The sequence below is a fragment of the Rattus norvegicus genome, chromosome Y (genome assembly GCF_036323735.1).
Source record: "Rattus norvegicus strain BN/NHsdMcwi chromosome Y, GRCr8, whole genome shotgun sequence".
In the NCBI taxonomy this organism is placed as follows: domain Eukaryota; kingdom Metazoa; phylum Chordata; class Mammalia; order Rodentia; family Muridae; genus Rattus; species Rattus norvegicus.
The window spans coordinates 1125976-1153145 of NC_086040.1; the positions used below are offsets into that span (position 1 = coordinate 1125976).

The window sequence follows — 27170 nt, forward strand, 5'->3', positions numbered from 1 at the left end:
TAAAAGAAAACTTCCCTAACCTAAAGAAAGAGATACCCATAGACATAAAAGAAGCCTACAGAACTCCAAATAGATTGGACCAGAAAAGAAACTCCTCCCATCACATAATAGTCAAAACAGCAAATGCACAAAATACAGAAAGAATATTAAAAGCAGTAAGGGAAAAAGGTCAAATAACATATAAAGGCAGACCTATTAGAATCACACCAGACTTCTCGCCAGAGACTATGAAAGCCAGAAGATCCCGGACAGATGTCATACAGTCCCTAAGAGAACACAAATGCCATGCCAGGATACTGTATCAAGCAAAACTCTCAATTAACATAGATGGAGAAAAGATAGTCCATTACAAAACCAAATTTGCACTATATCTTTCTACAACTCCACCCGTACAAAGGATAATAAATGGTAAAGCCCAACATAAGGAGGCAAGCTATTACCCTAGAAGAAGCAAGAAACTAATCATCTTGGCAACAAAACAAAGAGAAGAAAAACACACAAACATAACCTCATATCCAAATATGAATATAACAGGAAGCAATAATCACTATTCCTTAATATCTCTCAACTTCAATGGTCTCAACTCCCCAATAAAAAGACATAGATTAACAAACTGGATACGCAACGAGGACCCTGCATTCTGCTGCCTACAGGAAACACACCTCAGAGACAAAGACAGACACTACCTCAGAGTGAAACGCTGGAAAACAACTTTCCAAGCAAATGGTCGGAAGAAGCAAGCTGGAGTAGCCATTCCAATATCAAATAAAATCAATTTTCAACTAAAAGCCATCAAAAAAGATAAGGAAGGACACTTCATATTCATCAAAGGAAAAATCCACCAAGATGAACTCTCAATCCTAAATATTTATACTCCAAATACAAGGGCACCTACATACGTAAAAGAAACCTTACTAAAACTCAAAACACACATTGCACCTCACACAATAACAGTAGGAGATTTCAACACCCCACTCTCATCAATGGACAGATCATGGAAACAGAAATTAAACAGAGACGTAGACAGACTAAGAGAAGTCATGAGCCAAATGGACTTAACAGATATTTATAGAACATTCTATCCTAAAGCAAAAGGATATACCTTCTTCTCAGCTCCTCATGGTAGTTTCTCCAAAATTGACCACATAATTGGTCAAAAAACGGGCCTCAACAGGTACAGAAAGATAGAAATAATCCCATGCGTGCTATCAGACCACCACGGGATAAAGCTGGTCTTCAATAACAATAAGGAAAGAATGCCCACATATACGTGGAAATTGAACAATGCTCTACTCAATGATAACCTGGTCAAGGAAGAAATAAAGAAAGAAATAAAAAACTTTTTAGAATTTAATGAAAATGAAAGTACAATATACCCAAACTTATGGGACACAATGAAAGCTGTGCTAAGAGGAAAACTCATAGCGCTGAGTGCCTGCAGAAAGAAACAGGAAAGAGCATATGTCAGCAGCTTGACAGCACACCTAAAAGCTCTAGAACAAAAAGAAGCAAATACACCCAGGAGGAGTAGAAGGCAGGAAATAATCAAACTCAGAGCTGAAATCAACCAAGTAGAAACAAAAAGGACCGTAGAAAGAATCAACAGAACCAAAAGTTGGTTCTTTGAGAAAATCAACAAGATAGATAAACCCTTAGCCAGACTAACGAGAGGACACAGAGAGTGAGAATGTGGCCAAATTAACAAAATCAGATGAAAAGGGAGACATAACTACAGAATCAGAGGAAACTCAAAAAATCATCAGATCCTACTATAAAAGCCTATATTCAACAAAACTTGAAAATCTGCAGGAAATGGACAATTTCCTAGACAGATACCAGGTACCAAAGTTAAATCAGGAACAGATAAACCAGTTAAACAACCCCATAACTCCTAAGGAAATAGAAGCAGTCATTAAAGGTCTCCCAACCAAAAAGAGCCCAGGTCCAGATGGGTTTAGAATTCTATCAGACCTTCATAGAAGAGCTCATACCAATATTATCCAAACTATTCCACAAAATTGAAACAGATGGATCACTACCGAATTCCTTCTATGAAGCCACAATTACTCTTATACCTAAACCACACAAAGACCCAACAAAGAAAGAGAACTTCAGACCAATTTCCCTTATGAATATCGACGCAAAAATACTCAATAAAATTCTGGCAAACCGAATCCAAGAGCACATCAAAAAAATCATCCACCATGATCAAGTAGGCTTCATCCCAGGCATGCAGGGATGGTTTAATATACGGAAAACCATCAACGTGATCCATTATATAAACAAACTGAAAGAACAGAACCACATGATCATTTCATTAGACGCTGAGAAAGCATTTGACAAAATTCAACACCCCTTCATGATAAAAGTCCTGGAAAGAATTGGAATTCAAGGCCCATACCTAAACATAGTAAAAGCCATATACAGCAAACCAGTTGCTAACATTAAACTAAATGGAGAGAAACTTGAAGCAATCCCACTAAAATCAGGGACTAGACAAGGCTGCCCACTCTCTCCCTACTTATTCAATATAGTTTTTGAAGTTCTAGCCAGAGCAATCAGACAACAAAAGGAGGTCAAGGGGATACAGATCGGAAAAGAAGTCAAAATATCACTATTTGCAGATGATATGATAGTATATTTAAGTGATCCCAAAAGTTCCACCAAGAACTCTAAAGCTGATAAACAAATTCAGCAAAGTGGCTGGGTATAAAATTAACTCAAATAAATGAGTAGACTTCTACACAAAAGAGAAACAAGCCGAGAAAGAAATTAGGGAAACGACACCCTTAATAATAGATGCAAATAATATAAAGTACCTCGGTGTGACTTTAACCAAGCAAATAAAAGATCTGTACAATAAGAACTTGAAGACCCTGAAGAAAGAAATTGAAGAAGACCTCAGAAGATGGAAAGATCTCCCATGCTCATGGATTGGCAGGATTAATATAGTAAAAATGGCCATTTTACCAAAAGCGATCTACAGATTCAATGCAATCCCCATCAAAATAACAATCCAATTCTTCAAAGAGTTAGACAGAACAATTTGCAAATTCATCTGGAATAACAAAAAACCCAGGATAGCTAAAACTATCCTCAACAATAAAAGGACGTCAGGGGGAATCACTATTCCTGAACTCAAGCAGTATTACAGAGCAATAGTGATAAAAAAAAATGCATGGTATTGGTACAGAGACAGACAGATAGACCAATGGAAAAGAATTGAAGACCCAGAAATGAACCCACACACCTATGGGCACTTGATTTTTGACAAAGGAGCCAGAACCATCAAATGGAAAAAAGATAGCATTTTCAGCAAATGGTGCTGGTTCAACTGGAGGTCAACATGTAGAAGAATGCAAATCGATCCATGCTTATCACCCTGTACAAAGCTTAAGTCCAAGTGGATAAAGGACCTCCACATCAAACCAGATACACTCAAACTAATAGAAGAAAAACTAGGGAAGGATCTGGAACACATGGGCACTGGAAAAAATTTCTTGAACAAAACACCAATGGCTTATGCTCTAAGATCAAGAATCGACAAATGGGATCTCATAAAACTGCAAAGCTTCTGTAAGGCAAAGGACACTGTAGTAGAACAACCAACAGATTGGGAAAAGATCTTTACCAATGCTACAACAGATAGAGGGCTTATATACAAAATATATAAAGAACTCAAGAAGTTAGACCGGAGGGAGACAAATAACCCTATTAAAAAATGGGGTTCAGAGCTAAACAAAGAATTCACAGCTGAGGAATGCCGAATGGCTGAGAAACACCTAAAGAAATGTTCAACATCTTTAGTCATAAGGGAAATGCAAATCAAAACAACCCTGAGATTTCACCTCACACCAGTGCGATTGGCTAAGATCAAAAACTCAGGTGACAGCAGATGCTGGCGAGGATGTGGAGAAAGAGGAACACTCCTCCATTGTTGGTGGGATTGCAGACTGGTAAAACCATTCTGGAAATCAGTCTGGAGGTTCCTCAGAAAATTGGACATTGAACTGCCTGAGGATCCAGCTATACCTCTCTTGGGCATATACCCAAAAGATGCCTCAACATATAAAAGAGACACGTGCTCCACTATGTTCATCGCAGCCTTATTTATAATAGCCAGAAAATGGAAAGAACCCAGATGCCCTTCAACAGAGGAATGGATACAGAAAATGTGGTACATCTACACAATGGAATATTACTCAGCTATCAAAAACATCGAGTTTATGAAATTCGTAGGCAAATGGTTGGAACTGGAAAATATCATCCTGTGTGAGCTAACCCAATCACAGAAAGACATACATGGTATGCACTCATTGATAAGTGGCTTTTAGCCCAAATGCTTGAATTACCCTAGATCCCTAGAACAAACGAAACTCAAGACAGATGATCAAAATGTGAATGCTTCACTCCTTCTTTAAATGAGGAAAAAGAATACCCTTGGCAGGGAAGGGAGAGGCAAAGATTAAAACAGAGACTGAAGGAACACCCATTCAGAGCCTGCCCCACATGTGGCCCATACATATACAGCCACCCAATTAGACAATATGGATGAAGCAAAGAAGTGCAGACCGACAGGAGCCGGATGTAGATCGCTCCTGAGAGACACAGCCAGAATACAGCAAATACAGAGGCGAATTCCAGCAGCAAACCACTGAACTGAGAATAGGTCCCCCGTTGAAGGAATCAGAGAAAGAACTGGAAGAGCTTGAAGGGGCTCGAGACCCCATACGTACAACAATGTCAAGCAACCAGAGCTTCCAGGGACTAAGCCACTACCTAAAGACTATACATGGACTGACCCTGGACTCTGACCCTATAGGTAGCAATGAATATCCTAGTAAGAGCACCAGTGGAAGGGGAAGCCCTGGGTCCTGCTAAGACTGAACCCCCAGTGAACTAGATTGTTGGGGGGAGGGCGGCAATGGGGGAAGGTTGGGGAAGGGAACACCCATAATGATGGGGAGGGGGAGGTATTAGGGGGATGTTTGCGGGGAAACCGGGAAAGGGAATAACACTCGAAATGTAAATAAATACTCAAGTTAATAAAAAAAAGAAAGAAAGAAAAAATACATGCATACATACATACATACATACATACATACATACATACATACATACATAACCTACATCCAGCCAGCCAGCCTTGGTAACACTCACTTTTAGTCTTAGTATTAAGAAGCAAAGGCAGATGTACCTTTATGAATTCGAGTCATCTGGGTCTACACAGAGTTTCAAGACAGCCATGGATACATAAAGAGAACTTGTCACTAATTCTTTTCAAAGCAAACATAGCTTAATGGTACTAAACTGCTTAATTTATTTTTGGCCTAAATTTCTATTTTTAGAAAAGTTTAACTTCCTTCAAGACAAACCCTTAAACATACTATTCCTAGTACTATAGAACTACGTAGGACCAATTTTATTTCTGTAAACTTCCTCTTTGTACCCTAAATAAACTGATAGGGTACATAACATGGCTTCTTAGAATTAATAATTATTGGTCAAAAAACAATAATTCAAGAAATTTTGAGTACGTTTAGATTCTTAGTAAATGTCTTTAGCCCATAATCCCCATTAAGCTCTTTGACTTTCTTACTCCCCATATGCTTATACAGCATATTTGATCTGAATGATCATTTTCAGTATGTCATGCTTCTAAGACAGGGTGATCTCTTCACTCTCAAATCCCTAAATAATATGCTGCTTCTATTATTTCACATTATTGTACACGCATTTATTCTAAATAAAAACATTTCCAAAAAGAGAGAACTTCATCAGCCCCAGAAACTAAAGTTTCTGAAGGTTGTTAACTTTCATAATATTCACTAGGTCTTTTCCCAAAGTAACAGAAGTGCAACAATTGTTGTGCACAATGGCTTTTCTCCATAGGCAATTTCTCAACAAACTGTACAGGAAAGGAAGTTCCATAGATGCAACTTCTTAAGTTATCACTATTGGTGGAATGGGCTTTTAGAGAGTCTTTGTATCAATCACCTCTGCTCCTGGAATCAAATCACTAACTTCACTGGTTCTCCTAGTCTTTGGCCTGTCATTGTTACCCTATTAGGCATAAACATATGTTTGTTCAACTCTTCCCAGAGAAGTCACACAGTATACACTTTGTTGTGTTGCTTCTCTATACAGTAATTTAACTATCTTCAGAGTAAAAATACAAACACAGATAATCCAAAATTTTTCATCACATTGCAATAGCATCAAATCTTGAATATTCTATTGGCTTAGGTAAGAAACATATTTATAAACCATCTAATAAAAAAACTAAATTTACTATAACAGGAACATCTAGTCATGAGATATATAAAACACACACACACACACACACACACACACACACACACACACACACACACACACACACTCTTAGGCTGCCTACCAGGATAAAGAATACTCAAACATCCACTTTGACCTTTCCTAACTAAGCCTTAATTGGAACAGAATGTACAACCACTTATTAGACAGAAATCTTAAAACTAAATCAGAAAACATTTTTAAAAAAATAAGACGGGGCTGGAGAGATGGCTCAGCAGTTAAGAGCACCCGACTGCTCTTCCAGAGGTCATGAGTTCAATTCCCAGCAACCACACGGTGGCTTACAACCATCTGTAAAGAGATCCGATGCCCTTTTGGGGTTGGGGATTTAGCTCAGTGGTAGAGCGCTTGCCTAGGAAGCGCAAGGCCCTGGGTTCGATCCCCAGCTCCGAAAAAAAGAACCAAAAAAAAAAAAAAAAAAAAAAAATAAGACACCAAGCCTGACTATGTAAATTTTATCATGAAAACACTGTCCTAAACTTGTTCTCTGACGTCAACATAAATGGCAAGATATAAAATAAGAATTTCATAACAAAAACAAAATAGCAAAACAAAACAAAACCAAGAAAAAATATAGCTAAATTCTAGCCCTGGGAAGAAAACTCAGTTAAGCACCTTTCCCATAAAATAAGGATAAGAGTTTGAATGTCTACCATCCACTTAAAATACAGAAATACTGTTTTGTTTTTGTGGTATAGGGACAGAAGATCCCTGGAGATCAATGAGCTCCAGATTCAATGATACATCCTGTAAATGATAAGGTGTAAAGCATTAAACCATTACCTCAATGAGCATATCAACATGAATATATAACACACAACATGAATTTCCAATAAACCTAAAATATAAAGTGTTTTAGTAACATGTATGCAAAAGCTATCTTTATTTTTAAAAGGTGACTTTTCCTATGGGGAATCATAAAAATAATTAACCACCTCCCTCATTTACTTAGGGCCTAACTTCTACTCAACTATGCATATAACCACATTTATCTAAACACCAATAGCTACCTAATCTCTTTTTTTTTTCTTTTTTTCTTTTTGGAGCTGGGGACCGAACCCAGGGCCTTGCGCTTGCTAGGCAAGTGCTCTACCGCTGAGCTAAATCTCCAACAACTACCTAATCTCTTTTAAGCACACTGGATGGCAAGATTGAGAAAGACTGTTTATATCCCTAATGGTCAAACTCCTGAGCTAAGTTGTGATACCACTTGCCTACAGAATAGACAAAAACAGTGGAATCAGCAGGATTCAGGTCAGAGTAGGCTACTACTGTGAAGGGATTCTAGGCAGCCTGAGCATGGCTATCTGAGCAAGGATCTGGTAGGCCTTTCTCTTCTCCCTTATTCCTACTACCTAGCTAAAAACTGTTAGACTACATTCCTAAAGCTATCAAGATCTAGTCCCTTATTTGGCACTTTCTATTCCTGAAGCTGATTTCAAAGTTCCAACTACCAAAGTATGAAGTCAAACAATAAAATGTCCCCTTTGGCTCATCAAATTAACCCAATCAAAATTAAACACCTTATCCTAATATGAGGTTTCCCTTTAAACCTTTATAAACCACCTATGCCTATGTCTGTCTTTTCTCTATCCACAGACAGTCCTTTGTCCTGTTTCCCTCTGAAACAAATAAGCCTCTTCCTTCTCAGTAATCCCTTTATCCTTCTCCCTTGTCCTCCATCTCCTGCCTTTGTCTTTTATTCCCTGCTTTCACTCCCTCTGAGGAAAATAAGTCTACTTTGTGCTGAGAACTTGATCTTGGGGGTCCTAGGCTCATACTGATACCTTTACATATACTGATACCTTTACATATACCTTTGTTGGATCAGTGATAGCACATGCCTTTAATCCTAAGAAGGCAGGTTTCAAATTGGCAGTCTAGGAGACTACACCTAAAAACTTGGCAAGTCCAACACATGCTGTTGGACACCTGGAAGCAAACCATCCTCAGCATCCCAGTTGCAACAACCCTAAAGCAAGTACAGGAATTTCTGGGATCTCACAGGTTTTGTAGACACTGCTTGCCAAACTGTTAAAAGACACCAGGGACCTCTTAAAAGAGAGAATGGACACCTGAGATGGACATGGCTTTTAAGACTCTAAGAAGAGCCTTATTAGAGGTATTGGCCTTGGCCTTCCTGGAGATTCACAAACCTTTTCACCCGTTTGTGGATCAGAGACAGTGGATAGCAAAGGAGGTGCTCACCCAAACTTTGGGATCATAGAAAAGACCTGTGGCTTATTTATTTAGTTTCCAGACCTCCCCAGTAACAGGTTCCAGCCCCCATGTCCCAATGGAATGTCCCTAGATGAAGTATGATAAAAGTCACCTACCCTGGACTTCCTCAGCAATAATTTCCAGACTTCCCCAGTAAGTTTCCACCCCCAATAATGATTTAGAATGCCTACAGATAGAGTAAGTAAGATAAAGCTCATCTACCCAGAATTCCAATATGCTTTAAACTAAACCTGCAAGGTCACTTGGTTGTCTCTCTATCTTGGTAATGGGAGACCCCAGCATGCTAGACCTCTGCAGAATAAAATACTTTTTACTTTTACATACTATTTGAGTCTGGGATATCATTCTTTGATGAACCATGGACCCTTACAATCTCATTATGCTTGGCACAGAGGTGGAGCAGGTGTGATGAGGCATGTCTAGTCTATATACAGAAACCCATATAAGGTTACAAAATGAAACTCTGTGTCAAAAACAAAACAAACAAACAAAAAAACAAAGAAAAAATAAATCAGTATAATATGAGAAAAAATACTGGATTTCTCAATTTCTTAATATTAATTAGTCTGCCTTTCTATAGCATTGTATGTTAGCAAAGAATCAGATTTTATCTTGGCATCTTTATGCATTTTTTTGTTTTTGTTTGTTTGTTTGTTTGTTTGTTTTGTTTTGTTTTTCGGAGCTGGGGACCGAACCCTGAGGGCCTTGCGCTTGCTAGCCAAGCACTCTACCACTGGGCTAAATCCCCAACCCCTATGCATATGTTTTGTAATAGTTTGTTCTCAACCATTCCTCTCCAATATTAGTCTTTTTCACTTCTCTCTTACTCCACTTGGCTCTTTCTTTGCTCTAGTTAGTCCCCTATTCTGTATTTCTTTTACACGTAATCCATTATCATCTCTATTTCTTACCTCCATTAAGATCTTATAATCCCTTTTGTAGTTTCATGACTGGCAAACACATTTGTTTAAACACTGAGTTCAGCATCCTTAAGTGAGGAAAAAATGTGATATTTGTTTTTGAGTTTGATGTGGTAGTTTAAGTGAAAATAACCCCATCATCTCAGGAACACCATTAGGAGGTGTAGCCTTGTTAGAATGAGTGTGACCTTTTGGAGTAGGTGTGGCCTTGTTGAGGGAAATGTGTGACTAGGGGCGGGCTTTGAGGTTTCAGAAGCTCATGAAATATGCAGTGCCTCACTGTTTCTTCCTGTTGCATTTCAATCCAAATGAAGAACTCTAGGCTCCTCCTCTAGTACCATACTTCCTGCCATTATAACAGGGACAAAAAAACAAAACAAAACTGTGAACTGTAAATCCAGCCCTAATGATTTTTAAGAAATACCATACCCTACATAACCTGGAAAAAGATCTTCCCTACAACCAATAGAGGGCTAATATATAAAATATATATATATGAACTCAAGAAGTTAAGACTTCAGAAAATGAAATAATCCAATTACATAAAGGGGTAGAGAGCTAAAACAGAGTATTCTCAACCAAGAATTCACAACAGAAGAATCTTGAATGACTAAGAAGCACTTAAAGAAATATTCAACACTATTAATCAACAGAGAAATGCAAGTCAAAACAACCCTAAGATTCCACCTTATGCAAATCAGAGTTCCTAAGAAAAGCCAGCTATATTGTTCCTGACATTTACCCAAAAGATGCCCCAACATATAACAAGGACACGTGCTCTACTATGTTCATAGCAGCCTTATTTATAATAGCCAGAAGCTGGAAAGAACCCAGATGCCCTTCAACAGAGGAATGGATACAGAAAATGTGGTACATCTACACAATGGAGTACTACTCAGCTATAAAAAACAATGACTTTATGAAATTCATAGGCAAATGGACTGAACTATAAAATATCATTCTGAGTGAGGTAACCCAATCACAGAAAAACGTACATGCTATGCACTCACTGATAAGTGGATACTAGCCCAAAAGTTTGAATTACCCAAGATGCAATCCACAGACCACAGGAAGCTCAAGAAGAAACACCAATGCAGATGTTCCCACTCCTTCTTTAAAGGGGAAAAAAATATCCATAGGAGGGGATATGGAAGCAAAGTTTAGAGCAGAGACTCAAGGAACAGCCATTCAGAGTCTGTATGTATGTGTATATATATATATATATATATATATATGTGTATATATATATATACACATACATACATATACAGCCACCAAAACTAGGTAAGATTGATGAAGCTAAAAAGTGCATGCTGAAAGGGATGGGATATAGATCTCTCCTGAGAGACACATCCAGAGCATGTGCAATACAGTGGTCAATGCTAGCAGCAAACCACTGAACTGAGAACAGGACCCCCTTGAGGGGAATTAGAGGAAGGATTAAAAGAGTTGAAGGAGCTTGCAACCCCATAAAAACAACAATGCCAACCAACCAGAGCTTCCAGGGACTAAACCACTACCCAAAGACTATACATGGCTCTAGCTACTGCCATGAAAAGAAGAACTTCAATTAAGAAAATGCCTCCAAAATGTCAGGTTGTAGGCAAGTCTATAGAACATTGTGTTTATTAGTAACTGATGTGAGAAGACACAGCCAATTGTGGGTGGTGCCATTCCTGGGCTGGTGATCTATAAGAAAAGCAAGCTAAGCAAGCCATGAGAAGTAAGCCAATAGTAGTATTCCCCTATGGCTTCTAAAGCGATTCCTCCTTCCATGTTCCTTCCCTGTTTGAGTTGCTGTCCTGAGTTCCTTCAAGAAACAGTAATGTGGAAACACAAGCCAAAATACTCCCTTTCCTCCCAGTTTGCCTTTAGTCACAGTTTTATAACAGCAAATACTGAATGTAACATTCGGATACTGGCTAACAAACAAAGTTTGCTTTCTGGATCAGTTGGAGCCAATTATTTAATTTATTTTAATTTTAATTAAAATTTGTTAAAGTTTTCTGTAAACTATTCCATTGCTTCTGATGTCATGCTTTCTGTGCTATTAAGGATAAACAGGACAAAGATATAGACACAGCGACAGGAACAGATTCAATAAACAACTTACAAACAGGCAAAGATTCAGATTATATAACAGAGGAAAGAAAACAGGAAAACAAAAGAATTCAAACTTGAGCTTACTCTTGGTTAAATGCTATCAATGGAAAGTGTTATTATTTCTTACTGTAACAAATTAGGGTATGAAAAAGATGCAGTATCTCACTGGGTGAGGGTACAATCCTAAAGCAGAGAACAAACAGAAAAGAAATTCAGACCAAGTGGGAATAAATAATCAGTCACTGGTAGGAGGAAATATTCCTTGTCTTAACTGCTTATGTGTAGTTATTTCCTATCTTCTATTTAAACTTAAACCTCAGGTTAGTCCCTAGAGATGATGGACTTGGAAGTGTTCCTGGTGTAAATTTAGATTAATTACAATGAAACCTTTCTGGATTTATTAATTCATATCATTTGTTTGGTTTATCTAGGACTAGTGGCCCAGCTCAGTTTGCTGAGACAGAGTCTGGTTACACATCCAAAACTGAATACACAAAGATAAGAGCATGGTATTTTGTTGTTAGCTTGTACAATAACCCCTTTCATGCCCTTGGGAAGCTCTTACAAGTTCCCAGTAATTATGCTATAATAATTACCTCAAGAAAAAGACTAAGGCTACAACTACCTGAAACAAGAACACTCTCATCCTTGTTCAGCAGTGGTAGCACATACCTTTAGTCCCATTACTTGAGGAGCAGAGGTAGGCAAATCTCTGAGCGAGACCAACCTGGTCTACGGAATGTTTTTCAGCCAATGCTATAAATAGAAATTCTGTCAAAAAGAAAGGAAGGAAGAAAGGAACGGAGGAAGGAAGGAAGGAAGGAAAAAGGAACAAAAGAAAAAAAAAAGCACTTATGTCATCAACCAAGTTCCTCCCCATGTTAAAATGATTCATCCAAAGTCACCTTATGAAACAAGATGGGGCTAATAATCAACTATAGTACTGGATGATGACTCAGCAGTTACTGCTCTTGAAAAGCACATGAGTTCAATTTCCAGAACCCACATTAGGTAGCTCACAATCAATCATCAGGACTTTACCTTCAACAAACATAATGCCTTCCTCTTGTCACGACAGATACCACCTGCACTCAACATGTACATGCAATCCTGAGACCTACACAAATACATATGTTTAGAAATAGTAATAAATCAGGCCAGATGTAATGTCACACACACATACTTTATCCAAGCACTCAGAGACAGAAGAGGTAGCTTCTGAGTTTGAGGCCTGTCTACAAAGAGAGTTAGTTACAAGACAGCTAGAGCCATACAGAGAATTTCTGTCTCTAAATAAATCAATATAAAGAAATAAACAATAATAAATCTCAAAATAATAGTCAACTACACAAAAATGTCATCAAAATTGTTCAATTATGGGTCCCTCTCACTCTGTCTTTTCCTGTATTTGAATTAAAACTCCTGTCAATAGCCCAATGACAGGCTGAGATGTTTGATCTTCTGTATTTTCTCAAACATTTTATCTTCTATTAATTTATCTCTTCTAATTTCTGGAGTAGTTGGCTTTGTATCTAATCTGTAGATATATATCTAGAAATCTAATGGTAGATATCCCTCATCTACTATTGTGACTAGAAGTAACAAAAGTAATTTATGTTGTGGGCACAACAAAAATGAGTGAGCCAGCCTGGAGCAAGAGAAAAGCGAAAGGGGAACCAAACACTGAAAATCTCATTCTGAGACCTCCCTGCCCTGGGCCTGCATGTCCTAAGTACATTTAGCCTTATGATCCTCACCTCTGCCACCCGTGAGGTAGTCACACAATTTGGCAACCTGGTTACAGGTTAAATTTCCTCTCTTCTCCTTATCAGGTCATGCCCAGCTAGGGCCTGGAAATTTCTTATTTGAATGAATTAGCACCCGTCAATGATACATACTCAACACTACCCACTCCTATCTGCCCACTCCTCCAAGGTTTAAGTAGCCTTTGTTCCCCATGAACCAGCCTTCCAAGAAGTCTATTTCTTCTTGAGTTCTCAATGCCTACAGTCTCCACCCAGCTCCCCACACACTTTCAGTGTTCGCACCTCACTCTGCTTCTCAATCAGACTACCAGGGGCTGGAGAGATGGCACAGTGGTTAAGAGCGCTGTTTGCTCTTCCAGAGGCCCTGAGTTCAATTCCAGCAACCACATGGTGGCTCACAACCATATATAATAGATCTGATGCCCTCTCTGGCATGCAGACATACATGTAAATAGAACACTTATATATATAAAATAATTAAAATCTTTAAAAAAGAAATCAGACTACCAGTCTGATTGAAAGTGGATCTCAGCAGTGGGAACAACAATATGTCAAATCAGAACATGTATTCCAGTGATGGATATCAATACAGGTCACAACTGCTCTACTACTAGAAATAATCATGACACAAGACAGAAAGCTACACAAGGAGAAGGTCAAGGAGTACTGATCTTCCCCCACCCACACACCACCTCCAGGAATACTGATCTTTTAGTGACTCTCTTTAGCCTTTATGACAATGATGCCTATTTCCTGCTATTTCCCTTCCTGACAAAAAAAGTCCTAAGATACTTAAGGTCACATCATTTGCAAATTAGTTTTTATTTAAATGTACTTAATAAGCCAACCTAAGAAACCTAATTATTCAAAGAATGTTGTTAATCTTTTTTTTCCCCATCTTTATTAACTTATTTCTTACTTACATTTCTTTTTTTTTTTTTTTTTTGGTTCTTTTTTTCGGAGCTGGGGACCGAACCCAGGGCCTTGCGCTTCCTAGGTAAGCGCTCTACCACTGAGCTAAATCCCCAGCCCCCTTACTTACATTTTGATTGTTATTCCCCTTCCCGGTTTCCGGACCAACATCCCCCTAAACCCTCCCTTCTGTATGGGTGTTCCTCTCCCCACCCTCCCCCCATTGCCATCCTCCCCCCCCCCAAATCACGTTCACTGGGGGTTCAGTCTTAGCAGAACCAAGGGCTTCCCCTTCCACTGGTGCTCTTACTAGGATATTCATTGCTACCTATGAGGTCAGAGTCCAGGGTCAGTCCATGTATAGTCTTTGGGTAGTGGCTTAGTCCCTGGAAGCTCTGGTTGCTTGGCATTGTTGTTCATATGGGGTCTCGAGCCCCTTCAAGCTCTTCCAGTCCTTTCTCTGATTCCTTCAACGGGGGTCCTGTTCTCAGTTCAGTGGTTTGCTGCTGGCATACACTGATGTATTTGCAGTATTCTGGCTGTGTCTCTCAGGAGAGATCTACATCTGGTTCCTGTCGGCCTGCACTTCTTTGCTTCATCCATCTTGTCTAATTGGGCGGCTGTATATGTATGGGTCACATGTGGGGCAGGCTCTGAATGGGTGTTCCTCCTGCCTCTGTTCTAAACTTTGTCTCCCTATTCCCTGGTAAGGGTACTCTTGTTCACCTTTTAAAGAAGGAGTGAAGCATTCACATTTTGGTCATCCTTGAGTTTCATGTGTTCTATGCATCTAGGGTAATTCAAGCATTTGGACTAATAGCCACTTACCAATGAGTGCATGAATGTTGTTAATCTTACTAATTCTCGTTTTCAAATGATGGTTTGGAAAAATAAACAGGGACATATGCTCACAATTAAATAACCATTAAATATTTTTAAATGAAATTTCAATCAGATCTGTGTACCAAATCATCTACACCCAGAATAATTTCCATCCTTTCCTATGTTTGTTTCACATTTCTATGAAGTAAGACAATTTAAGAGACTGAACTTATTTTAAAGTACATTTTCAGAATATTTGATCCATTGTGGTAAGCAAGGTATTGTTTTCAATTTAATTTACCATCAACTTCTTCTAGCAAGGGCCCACTTTTCATAATCCACATCCTGACTGTAACCTATTCAAATCTTTTATCTGCTAAGAAATGATTTCTTTCATTACATCAGATTTATCATAATGACAGTTATTTCTGAAAAATTAAACACACACTAAAACACAGTTTATTTGTTAAAGCCTAGGTAGAATTTTAAGGCTTTAGTAACTATTACCTGTCTAGCCTGTCACTTTCTAATATTATAAGCAAAGTCGTATTTTGTTCCTGCTTAACATTTGTATCCTGGTTAACAAGTTGAGACATGAATGATACACAAAAAAGTCCCCTGCTATATTTGAATATCCCAACCAGTGAGAGCAGGCTGAATGTACAACAAACACATGTTCCAAAGGAAATCCCTTATCCCTAAATCCTGCTTAGTGAAATAACTTGGCACAGGTTTTAAGCTTCAAAGACCCATAGGATCTTGAAACAGCATAATAGTCAATTCCTGAGTCTGGACCATGATGGATCAGACCTGGGCTATAGCATTAAATGAACTATCCCTGTCTGATAGAGATCAATGTTCAAGTAGTTTATGAAGTGACTCCTAGACCCCAACATTACTAATAATTTATGATACATTTATTTGTATTCAATTAATTGAAATACACTGCTTAAGGTCACCCTTAGCACTTGAATCCTCACACAAATATCCACAAATCAGATATAATTTGATTAATATTTCCCTGAAAAATTATACTGTATTAATTTGTTTTATCAATAGTGAAAAAAATAAAACAAATCTTTGCTACCATAAATAATACTAGTTGCAATCAGTCATAAAAAGAAAGCAAAGTGGGGGCTGGGGATTTAGCTCAGTGGTAGAGCGCTTACCTAGGAAGCGCAAGGCCCTGGGTTTGGTCCCCAGCTCCGAAAAAAAAGAACCAAAAAAAAAAAAAAAAAAAAAAAAGAAAGCAAAGTGAACATACAGTAAACACATCAAAGTAACATGATTTGGAATCCATGAGTCATAAGATAAAAGAACACAATATTTTCCGAGTTTTTCTTAAGCAGTTTGGTTCCCATTGCCCCAACATGCAGTGAATTTCTCTTTATTTAGCACAAAATAAAGAAAAGATTATTGTATCACTCTTACCCAAAACGACCAACACATGTACTGTGCACCAAAGTAAACGATCTTATAACAGTTGCTTTTATGCAAATGTACAATGGTATGTGTCCTATCTAAATTATTTCTATGTCCATGAACAAAAACAGATGATAGGAATACCTGAAGAATATTACTATACCAGAGAAAGCCTATAATAATCAACCAAAAAAAAATTGCTTTTGGGATATGGTTGCCTCAAACTGAGATTTCCCCTGTCTTCTGCTTCCCAAATGCTGGAATGAAAGGCATGTACAATGACACCCAGCTACTTAAAATATACCTTAATTTCTTAAAATGGTCCTTTGATTCTACTAGGTAAAACATTAAAATTCAGAGGGATAATAAGCATCTAAAATAATATACTCTACCACTAGAGTTTGAGAGATGACTGGAGTTAAGAATATGAGGATGAATGGAATTAAGAATACATACTGTATCACGTTTCTGTTGAAATCTGAGTTTGCAGACCAACCATAGCTAAAAAATAAAAAAAAAAAGAATACATACTGTAAACTGGGAGGTGGTGAGAATGCCTTTAAAGCCAGCACTCAGGAAGGAAGAGGCAGACAGGTGTTCAAGACCAGCCTGGTCTACAGAGTGAGTTCTAGGGCAGCCAAGACAACACAGAGAAGCCCTGTCTCACAAAACAAAATAAACAAAGAATGAAGGAAGGGAGGAGGAAGGCAGAAAGGGAAGGAGGTAGAGGGAGGGAGGGAGGGAGAGACTGTTAGTGCCTACTTAGAAACCTACTAGTGACTAGGTGAGGCTCTGTGTCTTTGAGACAAGTTGGTCAACACTGCTCCAACCCCTGGTGATTGTGTCAAATCTTTCCACTAGCCCTTACCAGGGACTGTTTAAGCCTTCCCTTCCAATCCATTTTCATTCTGTCATTATTGGCTCAGTTTGCCATACATAAGCACCCTAACTGGGACTCCAATGAAGAAATAAGGCTGGGACACAGGTAGGGGTCTTTCACTCTCCTTCCAATACAATCTATCCAGTTTCACCCACAGTTCTGAACAGGGCCTCTGCATTCACTCTACCTAAAGTCAAACCTTGGTGTGAAACTAGCATTCCTCCTTCCTTTAAACCCTCTCTGATCTCCCATCTAATCCATTCCAATTGTTTCAGTCCCTGACACGGACAAACACTATCTAGGGAACTCTAAGATTCCAACCCTGGCAAAGATCTCTCCATTCTCTCCATTCTTAACCTCAGCCCAGTAAAAACTTCCTTACAGGTAGCATTCATCCCAATTTAACATGACTCCAAGTCATGGTTCCAACTCAGAGTTCCCTAGCCCTTTCATCTTTGTCTCTCTAGAGAATTCTATCTTATAGCTATGTAATTGTAGGTACTACCTCTACACCTTCAACTTCCACCTCTAGGTATGAAGAGAATTCTATCATCTCTTTTCTGTCACCCACTGACCTTAACAGGTATTCTTTTCTCTACCACAACCAACAGCCACCACACTTTCTGAAATACAGGGAGGGCAACAAAAACTAAGGAGCAGAATACCCATTCGACAAGACAAGACTAGCTAGATATCACCTAGAATCAACTCAAACATCCTAACTACAGATGCCTAGACAAAACTACTACACAAATAAAACAACAACAAAAACCAACACTAAAAACATCCCTTCAGCAATATATCTTCATCAGAAACTGGTAGTAGGCTGAGGAATATAATAGCTTAAGCAAAACAGCAACTACATATATATATTGAAGGGCCTAAACAGATTATATAAATAAATCTGTGGGGGGAAAAAAACCCTGAAACCACAACAGTAAAATGAAATAATGAAAATAATTTGTCTTAAACTAGCATTCTACAGATTGGGAAAAAAACCTTCACTAATCCCACATCTGATAGAGGGCTAATATCGGAAATATGTAAAGATCTCAAGAAGCTCATCACCAAAAAAACCAAACAACCCAATCAAAATATGGGGTATACGATTAAACCAGAATTCACAAAAGAGGAATCTCGAATGGCTGAGAAGCACTGAGAAATGTTCAACATCTTTAGTCATAAGGGAAATGCAAATCAAAACAACCCTGAGACTTCACCTCACACCAGTGAGAATGGGTAAGATCAAAAACTCAGGTGACAGCAGATGCTGGCGAGGATGTGGAGAAAGAGGAACACTCCTCCATTGTTGGTGGGATTGCAAACTGGTACAACCATTCTGGAAATCAGTCTGGAGTTTCCTCGGAAAATTGGACGTTGAATTACCTGAGGACCCAGCCATACCTCTCTTAGGTATATACCCAAAAGATGCTCCACGCCACAGGGGCGTAGTTCTGCTATATTCATAGGAACCTTATTTGTGATAGAAAGAAGCTGGAAACAACTCAAATGTCCCACGACAGAAAAATGGATACAGAAAATGTGGTTCATTTATACAATGGAATACTACTGAGCTGTTATTAACGAGGAAATCCTGAGTTTTGCAGGCAAATGGATAGAACTAGAAAATGTCATCCTGTGTGAGGGAACTCAGACTCAAAAGGACATGCAAGGTATATTCCCACTAATAAGTAGATATTAGCTAGGGGGTAGGGAGAGGCTGAGATGGAGGAATACAGAATACCCAAGACACAGTCCATAAAACTCAAACTGAAGGGCCCAAGTAAGGAGGCCTCAGTCCCCCTTGCGGGGGAGAAAGTAACCACAAAGGGGAACGGAGGAAGAGACAGGAGAGGGAAAGGGAATGAGGGTGGGGGTAGAGGGGAACACGATCTGGTCTTGGGTGGGGGAAAAGGACTGAGGACCTGAGGGCCAGCAGAAAGAATGGAAACAGGCAACCTCAAAAGGAAGGAGGTTGGGAAGATCCTCTAGAATGCACCAGAGACCTGGAGAACATCTAGCGACAGGCCCAAAATGGGCAACAGCTCAACAGGAGTTCCCAGGATCTGACACCATTACTGGTGGCATTCATAAAAAGGGACCTACCATGACTGCTCTCCAAAGTACTCAACAAGCAGCTGAAAGAGTCAAATACAGATATGTGCACCCAAACAATGAACAGAAGCTGCTGACCCCTCTGGTTGAATTAGGGAAAAGCTGGAGGAAGCTGAGGAGGAGGGCCACCATGTAGGAGGACCAGCAGTCTCAATTAACCTGGACCCCTGTGCTGTCTTAGACCCTGGATCACCAACCAGGCAGCATACACCAGCTTTCATGAGGTCTCCAACACGTATACAGCAGAGGACTTGTGGGCCTGGGTTCAGACAAAGATGAGGCACCTAACCCTCAAGAGACTGGAGGCCCCAACAAGTTTAGAGGTCTGGTGGGGTAGGGTGGGTAGGGTGGGTGGGAGGAGAGGGGAGGGGAGGGGAGGGGAGGTCTGTGGGGGAAGTATGGAGGTGGGGGAGTGTGGGGAACAGGGCAGGGAGGAGATATGGGATGTGAAAGTCTGAGGGTAGGGGTGGAACAGAAGGGGAACAAAATTGGGCATATAAAAAATAATTAATTAATAGAAAATAATTTGTCTTATCAGGAGAAACAAAATCACTAAAGAAAACATTAACTTTGATAAAATTGGAAATGACAAACTTAGGAAGTCAAACAAAAACCTCAGGGGCAAGCTTTGCCAACAGAATACAAGAAATGAAAAAGAACCTCAGCCATTGAAGATTTTTCTCCTAGCCCGCATCTATAGCTAGATGAAAAGAATGCCTCAAACAAAATGTTAAATTAAAAAAAAAAAAAATCCAAGAAATGTAGGACACCATGAAAAGACCAAATCTACAAAAGAGAAAAAGTAAAGAAACCCAGGTCAATGGCTCTGAAAAATATTTTCAACAAAACAAAGAATGAACTTTCCAAATTAAAGAAGGAGGTTCCATCAAGGTATAAAAGAATTCTCTAAAACATAATAATAAAAATACGAAACATACAGAACAAAGAAAGAATATTAAAAGCTGTAAAGAAAAGTGGGCAATGGTGGTACATGCCTTTAATGTCAGCACTAAGAGGCGCTTCTGAGTGCAAGACCAGCATGGTCTATACAGAGTGAGTTCTAGAATTACACAGGGTTATACGAGAAACCTTATGTCAAACAAACACCACAAAAAAAAAAAAAAAAAAAAAAAAAAAAAACCCAAACAAAAAATCAAAACGCTGTAAAAGAAAAGGACAAAGTAACACAAAAGGCAGACTCATTAGTAGTTTAAAACATAACTTCTCAGTGTAGACTCTCAAATCCAGATGGACCTAGACAGAAAGCGACCACAGATGCCAGCCTAGACTACTATGTAAAACTTTCAATGGAATAAGGAAAGCATTCTACAGTAAAACCTAATTTAAATCCAGTTGTAGATACCACATTAGAAAGAAAACTAGAATTTAATAACCACACCCAACAAAACATGAAGAATAACTCCAAATCAGCAAATCAAGGGTACAAAGCTGGGGATACCACAATAATAAAATAACATGAATCAATAATGATCATTCGTAAATAAAATGTAATGTAAGAGGTCTCATTTCCTCTTCAAATATGCAGACTAATAAATTGGATTAGTAAACAGGTTCTATCTATCTGCTGCATCCAAGAAACATATTTCACTATCACATATAGAGATCACCTCATGATAAAGGATGAGAAATCCCAAGCAAATGAACCTACAAAACAAGCTGGTATAGAAATTTGTTAGATCTAACAATCCAAATCCAAAAGTAATCAGAAGAACTAGGGAAGGACACCTGCAAACTCAAAGGAAGTATTACAGTAAAGTTTCTAATTGGTTAACTGCCTTAGGAAGAAAATTCTTACATATAGGAAGCTCTGTCCCAAGTATAAAATACTCAACTACTTAGTATTCATGGTTCTCTGTTTTCTGACCTGCAGTAATTTAGCAAGCACTGAAGACATCCAACTGTAGTAACTTCCCAAAGTGACAGATTGCTCCAAAGATACTCTGACAGACAGATCTCTTTCCTTGATTAATTAAACCTGGTTATTCACAAAAGACATCCTTATAGTCAAAATCCCTATTAAACTGTTTTTGTCAAGTATTTTATCATAACAATGAAAGTTAAATAACTGAAAAGCAAGAAAGTAATTAGAAAATACTGCACTAGCAGGACTCTAATCATATCTGAACTATATTCCTAGCACTGAAGTCTGATGCCCTGAGCACCTGCATTCACATGTACAAAACATACCCATAATTAAAAATAAGATAACTGTAAAAAAAGCAAAAAGCAGACAAGAAACTTAAGATACTTTTCATCCTCCAACATAGGTTTTTGTACATTAGTCTGGTGATAATATCTAACTAAAAATAAGCACTTCCCTTTTCTCATTTCCACATCTCTTAGTCATTAAAACATACACTTTAACTATAATGTATACTCAACACACAAATCAAAATTACCACTGAAATGTGCACTGACCTTCCAGTAGTCAGTCTGTAAACTGTAGTATCTCTGGTAAGATGACAATGCTGAAAAAGAAAAATAATTAGTCAGTTGTGCTTCAAGATTCCACAAAAAGATACTAAAAACAAAGTTCTCATTTCCCAACAATAAACAAGTACTGTGAAATAAAATTTTCAGAAAATAAATCCATGTTGAAGATTCTATAAGACTAATAATAAAGGTTTTAATTGTGGAAATGCAGTACTGCAGATTCAATGCTAAATCCTTTATCTTCCACCTTTATGTAACTGTTTTAGATTTTTGGAATGCATGAACTGAGTAGATCATTAGGTTCTGTGAATCCAAAACTAAGAATGGTTAATAGTGGGGGACCCAGATGATCTACATTTCTTATTCCAACCACAAACCCTGACTCAGATGTGGTTACATGGCTGCAGAAATAGGGAGGAAGTAAAGCCTAGAGAGGAAATGTCTTACAGGAAAAAAATGGTAACAAGAATAACTAAAATAAATAAATAAATAAATATTAAAGACAAACTACTCTGGCAAATAAAAAAATTGTGTAAACACAGTTTAGAAGATAAATTTTAGTGTTTCATTTTCTCTTTCCAACAAATAGGTTCTGCAATGATGTAAGAAGTCAGTGCTTTATGAGCTCAGCCATCTTTGCCCACATTTAGTTAAATATTTTTAGGAGAGAAATGCTCATCAAATATTTTTAGTTAGAGATGATTCTCTACTTCTGTCATGTGAGACTTGGTTGTTAGTGCCCCTGATCTGTTCTTTTGGGTTTTTTATATTTTTTCTCTTATTTTAAAGATTATAATTACGATTTCTCTTTTATTCTTTTCTACCCAAACTCACCCTCCCTACTGTCTTTCTATTCATGGCTTCTTTTAATATTAACTGTTCATAAATGCATACATGTATGTTTTCCTAAATAATAAGAATTATAACACATGTGTATATTATTATGGCTGACTGCTTGATACTGGATAACTAATTAGTTTTTCTCTGGGTAAGACTGTTTTTCCAACTCTAAGCCTGTAATTCTCTGTGTGAAATTTAGGACTCAGAGTCAACCAATTTAGCATGTCTATTGTCTTGTTTAGGTTGTATTAGGCAGTCACACTGGTGAGACTTTATGTAGTTTCTGATGTAGTGGCAGTTGATGAATATTTAATGAAGATGAATCTTACTTGGAGATCAGAAAAACTATGTCTTGAAAAAACATAAAAACATTCTGGGCTCCATCTGCTCCAAGACCCAGAGATGTTCCATAGCTCTCAGACACAAAAGTTGCCTACAAAGAGCTGGTCTGCCAAGATCACTCTCCCTCCTAAGCCCAGAGCCCACAGATGGGACCCCACTTTTCCTCCATTCACTGTCCATAGAGACATGCCAGGAGCACATGGGGCGTTGAAGCCCTGCTTAGGATAGGACCCTTTCAGTCTCCATTGCTCTCACAGAAGGGGCAGTTCCACAGCTCTTTCACACACAACCAGTCTGCCAAAAACACTCTCACTGAAAAGATCACACAGGCTCCCAGGCCCACAGGAAGGACAAGCTCCAGTCAGAGACAGCAAGACCAACTAACATCAGAGACAATCAGATGGCAAGAGACAAGAACAAGAACCTAACTAAGCAACAGAAACCAAGACTACTTGGCATCATCAGAACCCAGTTCTCCCAACAAAGCAAATACTGAACATCCAAACACAGCAGAAAAGCAAGATTTGAATTTAAAATCACATCTCATGATAGTGATGGAGGACTTTAAGAAGGACATAAATAAGTGTCTTAAAGAAACACAAGACAGCATAGGTAAACAAGTACAAGCCCTTAAAGAGGTAACACAAAAATTCTTTAAAGAATTACAGGAAAACACAACCAAACAGGTGAAGGGAATGAACAAAACCATTCAGGATCTAAAACTGGAAAGAGAAACCATAAAGAAATCACAAAGGGAAAGAACCCTGCAGATAGAAAACCTATGAAAGAGATCAGGAGTCATAGACAAAAGCATCATCAACAGAATACAAGAGGTTGAACAGAGAATCTCAGGGGCAGAAGGTCCCATAGAAAACATGAACACAATAGTCAAGGAAAATGCAAAAAGCAAAACGCTCCTAATCCAAAACATCTAGGAAACCCAGGACACAGTGAGAAGAGCCAACCTAAGAAAAGGTATAGAACAGAACGAAGATTCCCAAATTAAAGAGCCAGTAACCGAAAGAAAGAGATGCCCATAAATATACAAGAAGAGTATAGAACTCCAAATAGATTGGACCAGAAAAGAAATTCGTCCCATTACATAAGAGTCAAAACACCAAATGCAACAGAACACAGAATATTAAAACACAGTAAGGGAAAAAGGTCAAGTACTATATAAAGCAGACCTATCAGAATTACACCAGACTTCTCAACAGAGACTATGAAAGCCAGAAGATCCTGGGCAGATGTCATACAGATCCTAAGAGAAACCTAATGCCAGCCTGGGCTACTGTATGCAGCAAAACTCTCAATTAGTATTGAGGAAGAAACAAAGATATTCCATGACAAAACCAAATTTGCACAATATCTTTCTACAAATCCAGCCCTACAAAGCATAAGAGATGAAAAACCCCAACACAAGGAGGGAAACTACACCCTGAAAAAAAAAAGCAAGAAAGTAATCTCCTTGCAACAAAACCAAAAGACAGCCACACAAACATAATTCCACCTCTAACAATAAAATAATAGGAAACTATCACTATTCCTTAATATCTCTTAACATCAATGGACTCAATTCCCCAATAAAAAGACATGGACTAACAGACTGGATACATAAAGAGGGCCCAGCATTTTGCTGCATTCAGAAAATGCACCTCAGTGACAATATAGACACTACTTTATAGTAAAAGGATGGGAAATTTTTTCCAAGCAAATGGTCCCAAGAAAAAAGCTGGAGTAGCTATTCTAATATCAAATAAAATCAACTTTCAATCAAAAGTTATCAAAAAAGATAAGGAAGGACATTTCATACTCATCAAAAGAAAAATCCACCAAGATGAGCTCTCAGTTCTGAATATTTATCTAATATAAGGGCACCAACATTCATAAAAGAAACTTTACTAAAATCAAACAAGACATTGCACCAAACACAATAACAGTACAAGACTTCAACACCCACTCTCATCTATGCAACAGAAACTAAACAGAGACATAGAGAAACTAACAGAAGTTATAAACCAAATGGACTTAATAGATATTTATTGAACATTTCATCCTAAAACAAAAGAATATTCCTTCTTCTCAGAACCTCATGGTACCCTCTCAAAACATGTCACTTGACTCAAATGTCACAAAACATGTCTCAACAGATACAGGAAAATAGAAATTATCCCATGGATCTCATCAGATCACCATGCACTAAGGTTGGTCTTCAACAACAACAAAAAGGACAGAAAACCCACATATACATGGAAGTTGAATAACGCTATACTCAATGACAACTTGGTCAAGGAATAAATGAAAAATTAAAGACCATTTAGAATTTAATCAAAATGAAGGTACAACATACCCAAACATATGGGACACAATGAAAGCAATGCCAAGAGGAAAACTTATAGCTCTGAGTGCCTGCAGAAAGAAACAGGAGAGAGCAGCTTGACAACACACCTAAAAGAACTAGAATACACCCAGGAGGAGTAGAAGGCAGGAAATAATCAAACTCAGGGCTGAAATACACCAAGTAGAAACAAAAAGGACTACACAAAAATCAACAGAACCAAAAGCTGGTTCTTTGAGAAAATCAACAAAATAGAGAAAACCTTAGCCAAACTAACCAGAGGGCACAGGGAATGTATCCAAATTAATAAAATCAGAAATGAAAAGGGAGGGGGCTGGAGAGATGGCTCAGTGGTTAAGAGCACCGACTGCTCTTCCTGAGATCCTGAGTTCAAATCCCAGCAACCACATGGTGGCTCACAACCATCTATAATGAGATCTGATGCCCTCTTCTGGTGTGCCTGAAGACAGCTACAGTGTACTCATATACAATAAATAAAATCTTAAAAAAAAAAAAGAAATGAAAAGGGAGACATAACAATATAACCTGAGGAAATTAAAAAAATTATTAGATCCTACTACAAAAGCCTATATTCAACAAAACTGGAAAATCTGGGTGAAATGGACGATTTTCTAGACAGATACCAGGTACCAAAGTTAAATCAAAATCAGATAAACCATTTAAACCACACCATAACTCCTAAAATTACAGAAGTAGTCTGTCATTGAAACTCTCCCAACCAAAAAGCCCAGGACCAGATGGGGTCAGTGCAGAATTATATCAGACCTTCACAGAAGACCTCCTACCAATACTATCCAAACTATTCTACAAAATAGAATCAGACAGAGCATTACCAAATTCCTTCTTTGAAGCCACAATTACTCTTATACCTAAACCACACAAAGACCCAACAAAGAAAGAGAACTTCAGACCAATTTCCCTTATGAATATCTATGCAAAAATACTCAATAAAATTCTCACAAACCATATCCGAGAACATATCAAAAGGATCATTTACCATGATCAAGTAGGCTTCATACCAGAAATGCAAGGATAGTTCACTATCAACATAATCCATTATAGAAACAAACTCAAGGGAAAAAAAAAACACACATGATCATTTCACTAAATACTGAAAAAGCATCTGACAAAATTCAACACCCCTTCATGATAAAAGTCCTGAAAAGAACAGGAATTCAAGGCCCATACCTAAACATAGTAAAAGCCATATACAGCAAACCAGTAGCCGACATCAAACTAAATGGACAGAAACTTGAACCAATCCCAATAAAAATTCCCTAGCTATTTAATACTAGTATTCTAAGTTCTAGCCAGAGCAATCAGACAACAAAAGGAGGTCAAAGGGATACAAATTGGAAATAAAGAAGTCAAAATATCACTATTTGCAGATGATAAGATTGTATACCTAAGTGACCCCAAAAATTCCACCAGAACTCCTAAACCTAATAAACAACTTCAGCAAAGTGTGTGGATATAAAATAATAGTCACAAATAATATAAAATACCTTGGTATGACTCTAGCCAAGCAAGTGAAAGATCTGTATTACAAGAACCTTAAGTCTCTACAGAAAGAAATTGAAGATCTCAGGAATGGAAAGACCTCATGGATTGGCAGGATTAATATAGTCAAAATGGCCATTTTGCCAAAAGCAATCTACAAA

The 27170-nt window shown here is 38.1% G+C and overlaps 1 protein-coding gene across 14 annotated transcripts in view; it reads right to left on the minus strand.

Moving 5' to 3' along the window:
* Uty (ubiquitously transcribed tetratricopeptide repeat containing, Y-linked) overlaps positions 1-27170 on the minus strand; it is a 160383-nt gene that overhangs the window by 107865 nt on the left and 25348 nt on the right. For 7 of the 14 annotated variants that reach the window (XR_005498739.2, XM_039100676.2, XM_039100671.2 and 4 more), the window contains exons 5-6: positions 21954-22003; positions 16976-17020 (exon numbers count right to left, since the gene is read on the minus strand). Coding sequence is in view for 13 of the 14 variants with exons in the window: in XM_039100676.2 (XP_038956604.1) it covers positions 16976-17020; positions 21954-22003 (95 nt within the window). In the remaining variant the exon portion in view is untranslated. Of the gene's footprint in view, positions 1-12638; positions 14503-16975; positions 17021-21953; positions 22004-27170 lie in introns of those variants that run through there. The other 7 variants (NM_001419831.1, NM_001419832.1, XM_039100672.2 and 4 more) reach the window with 2 other exon arrangements.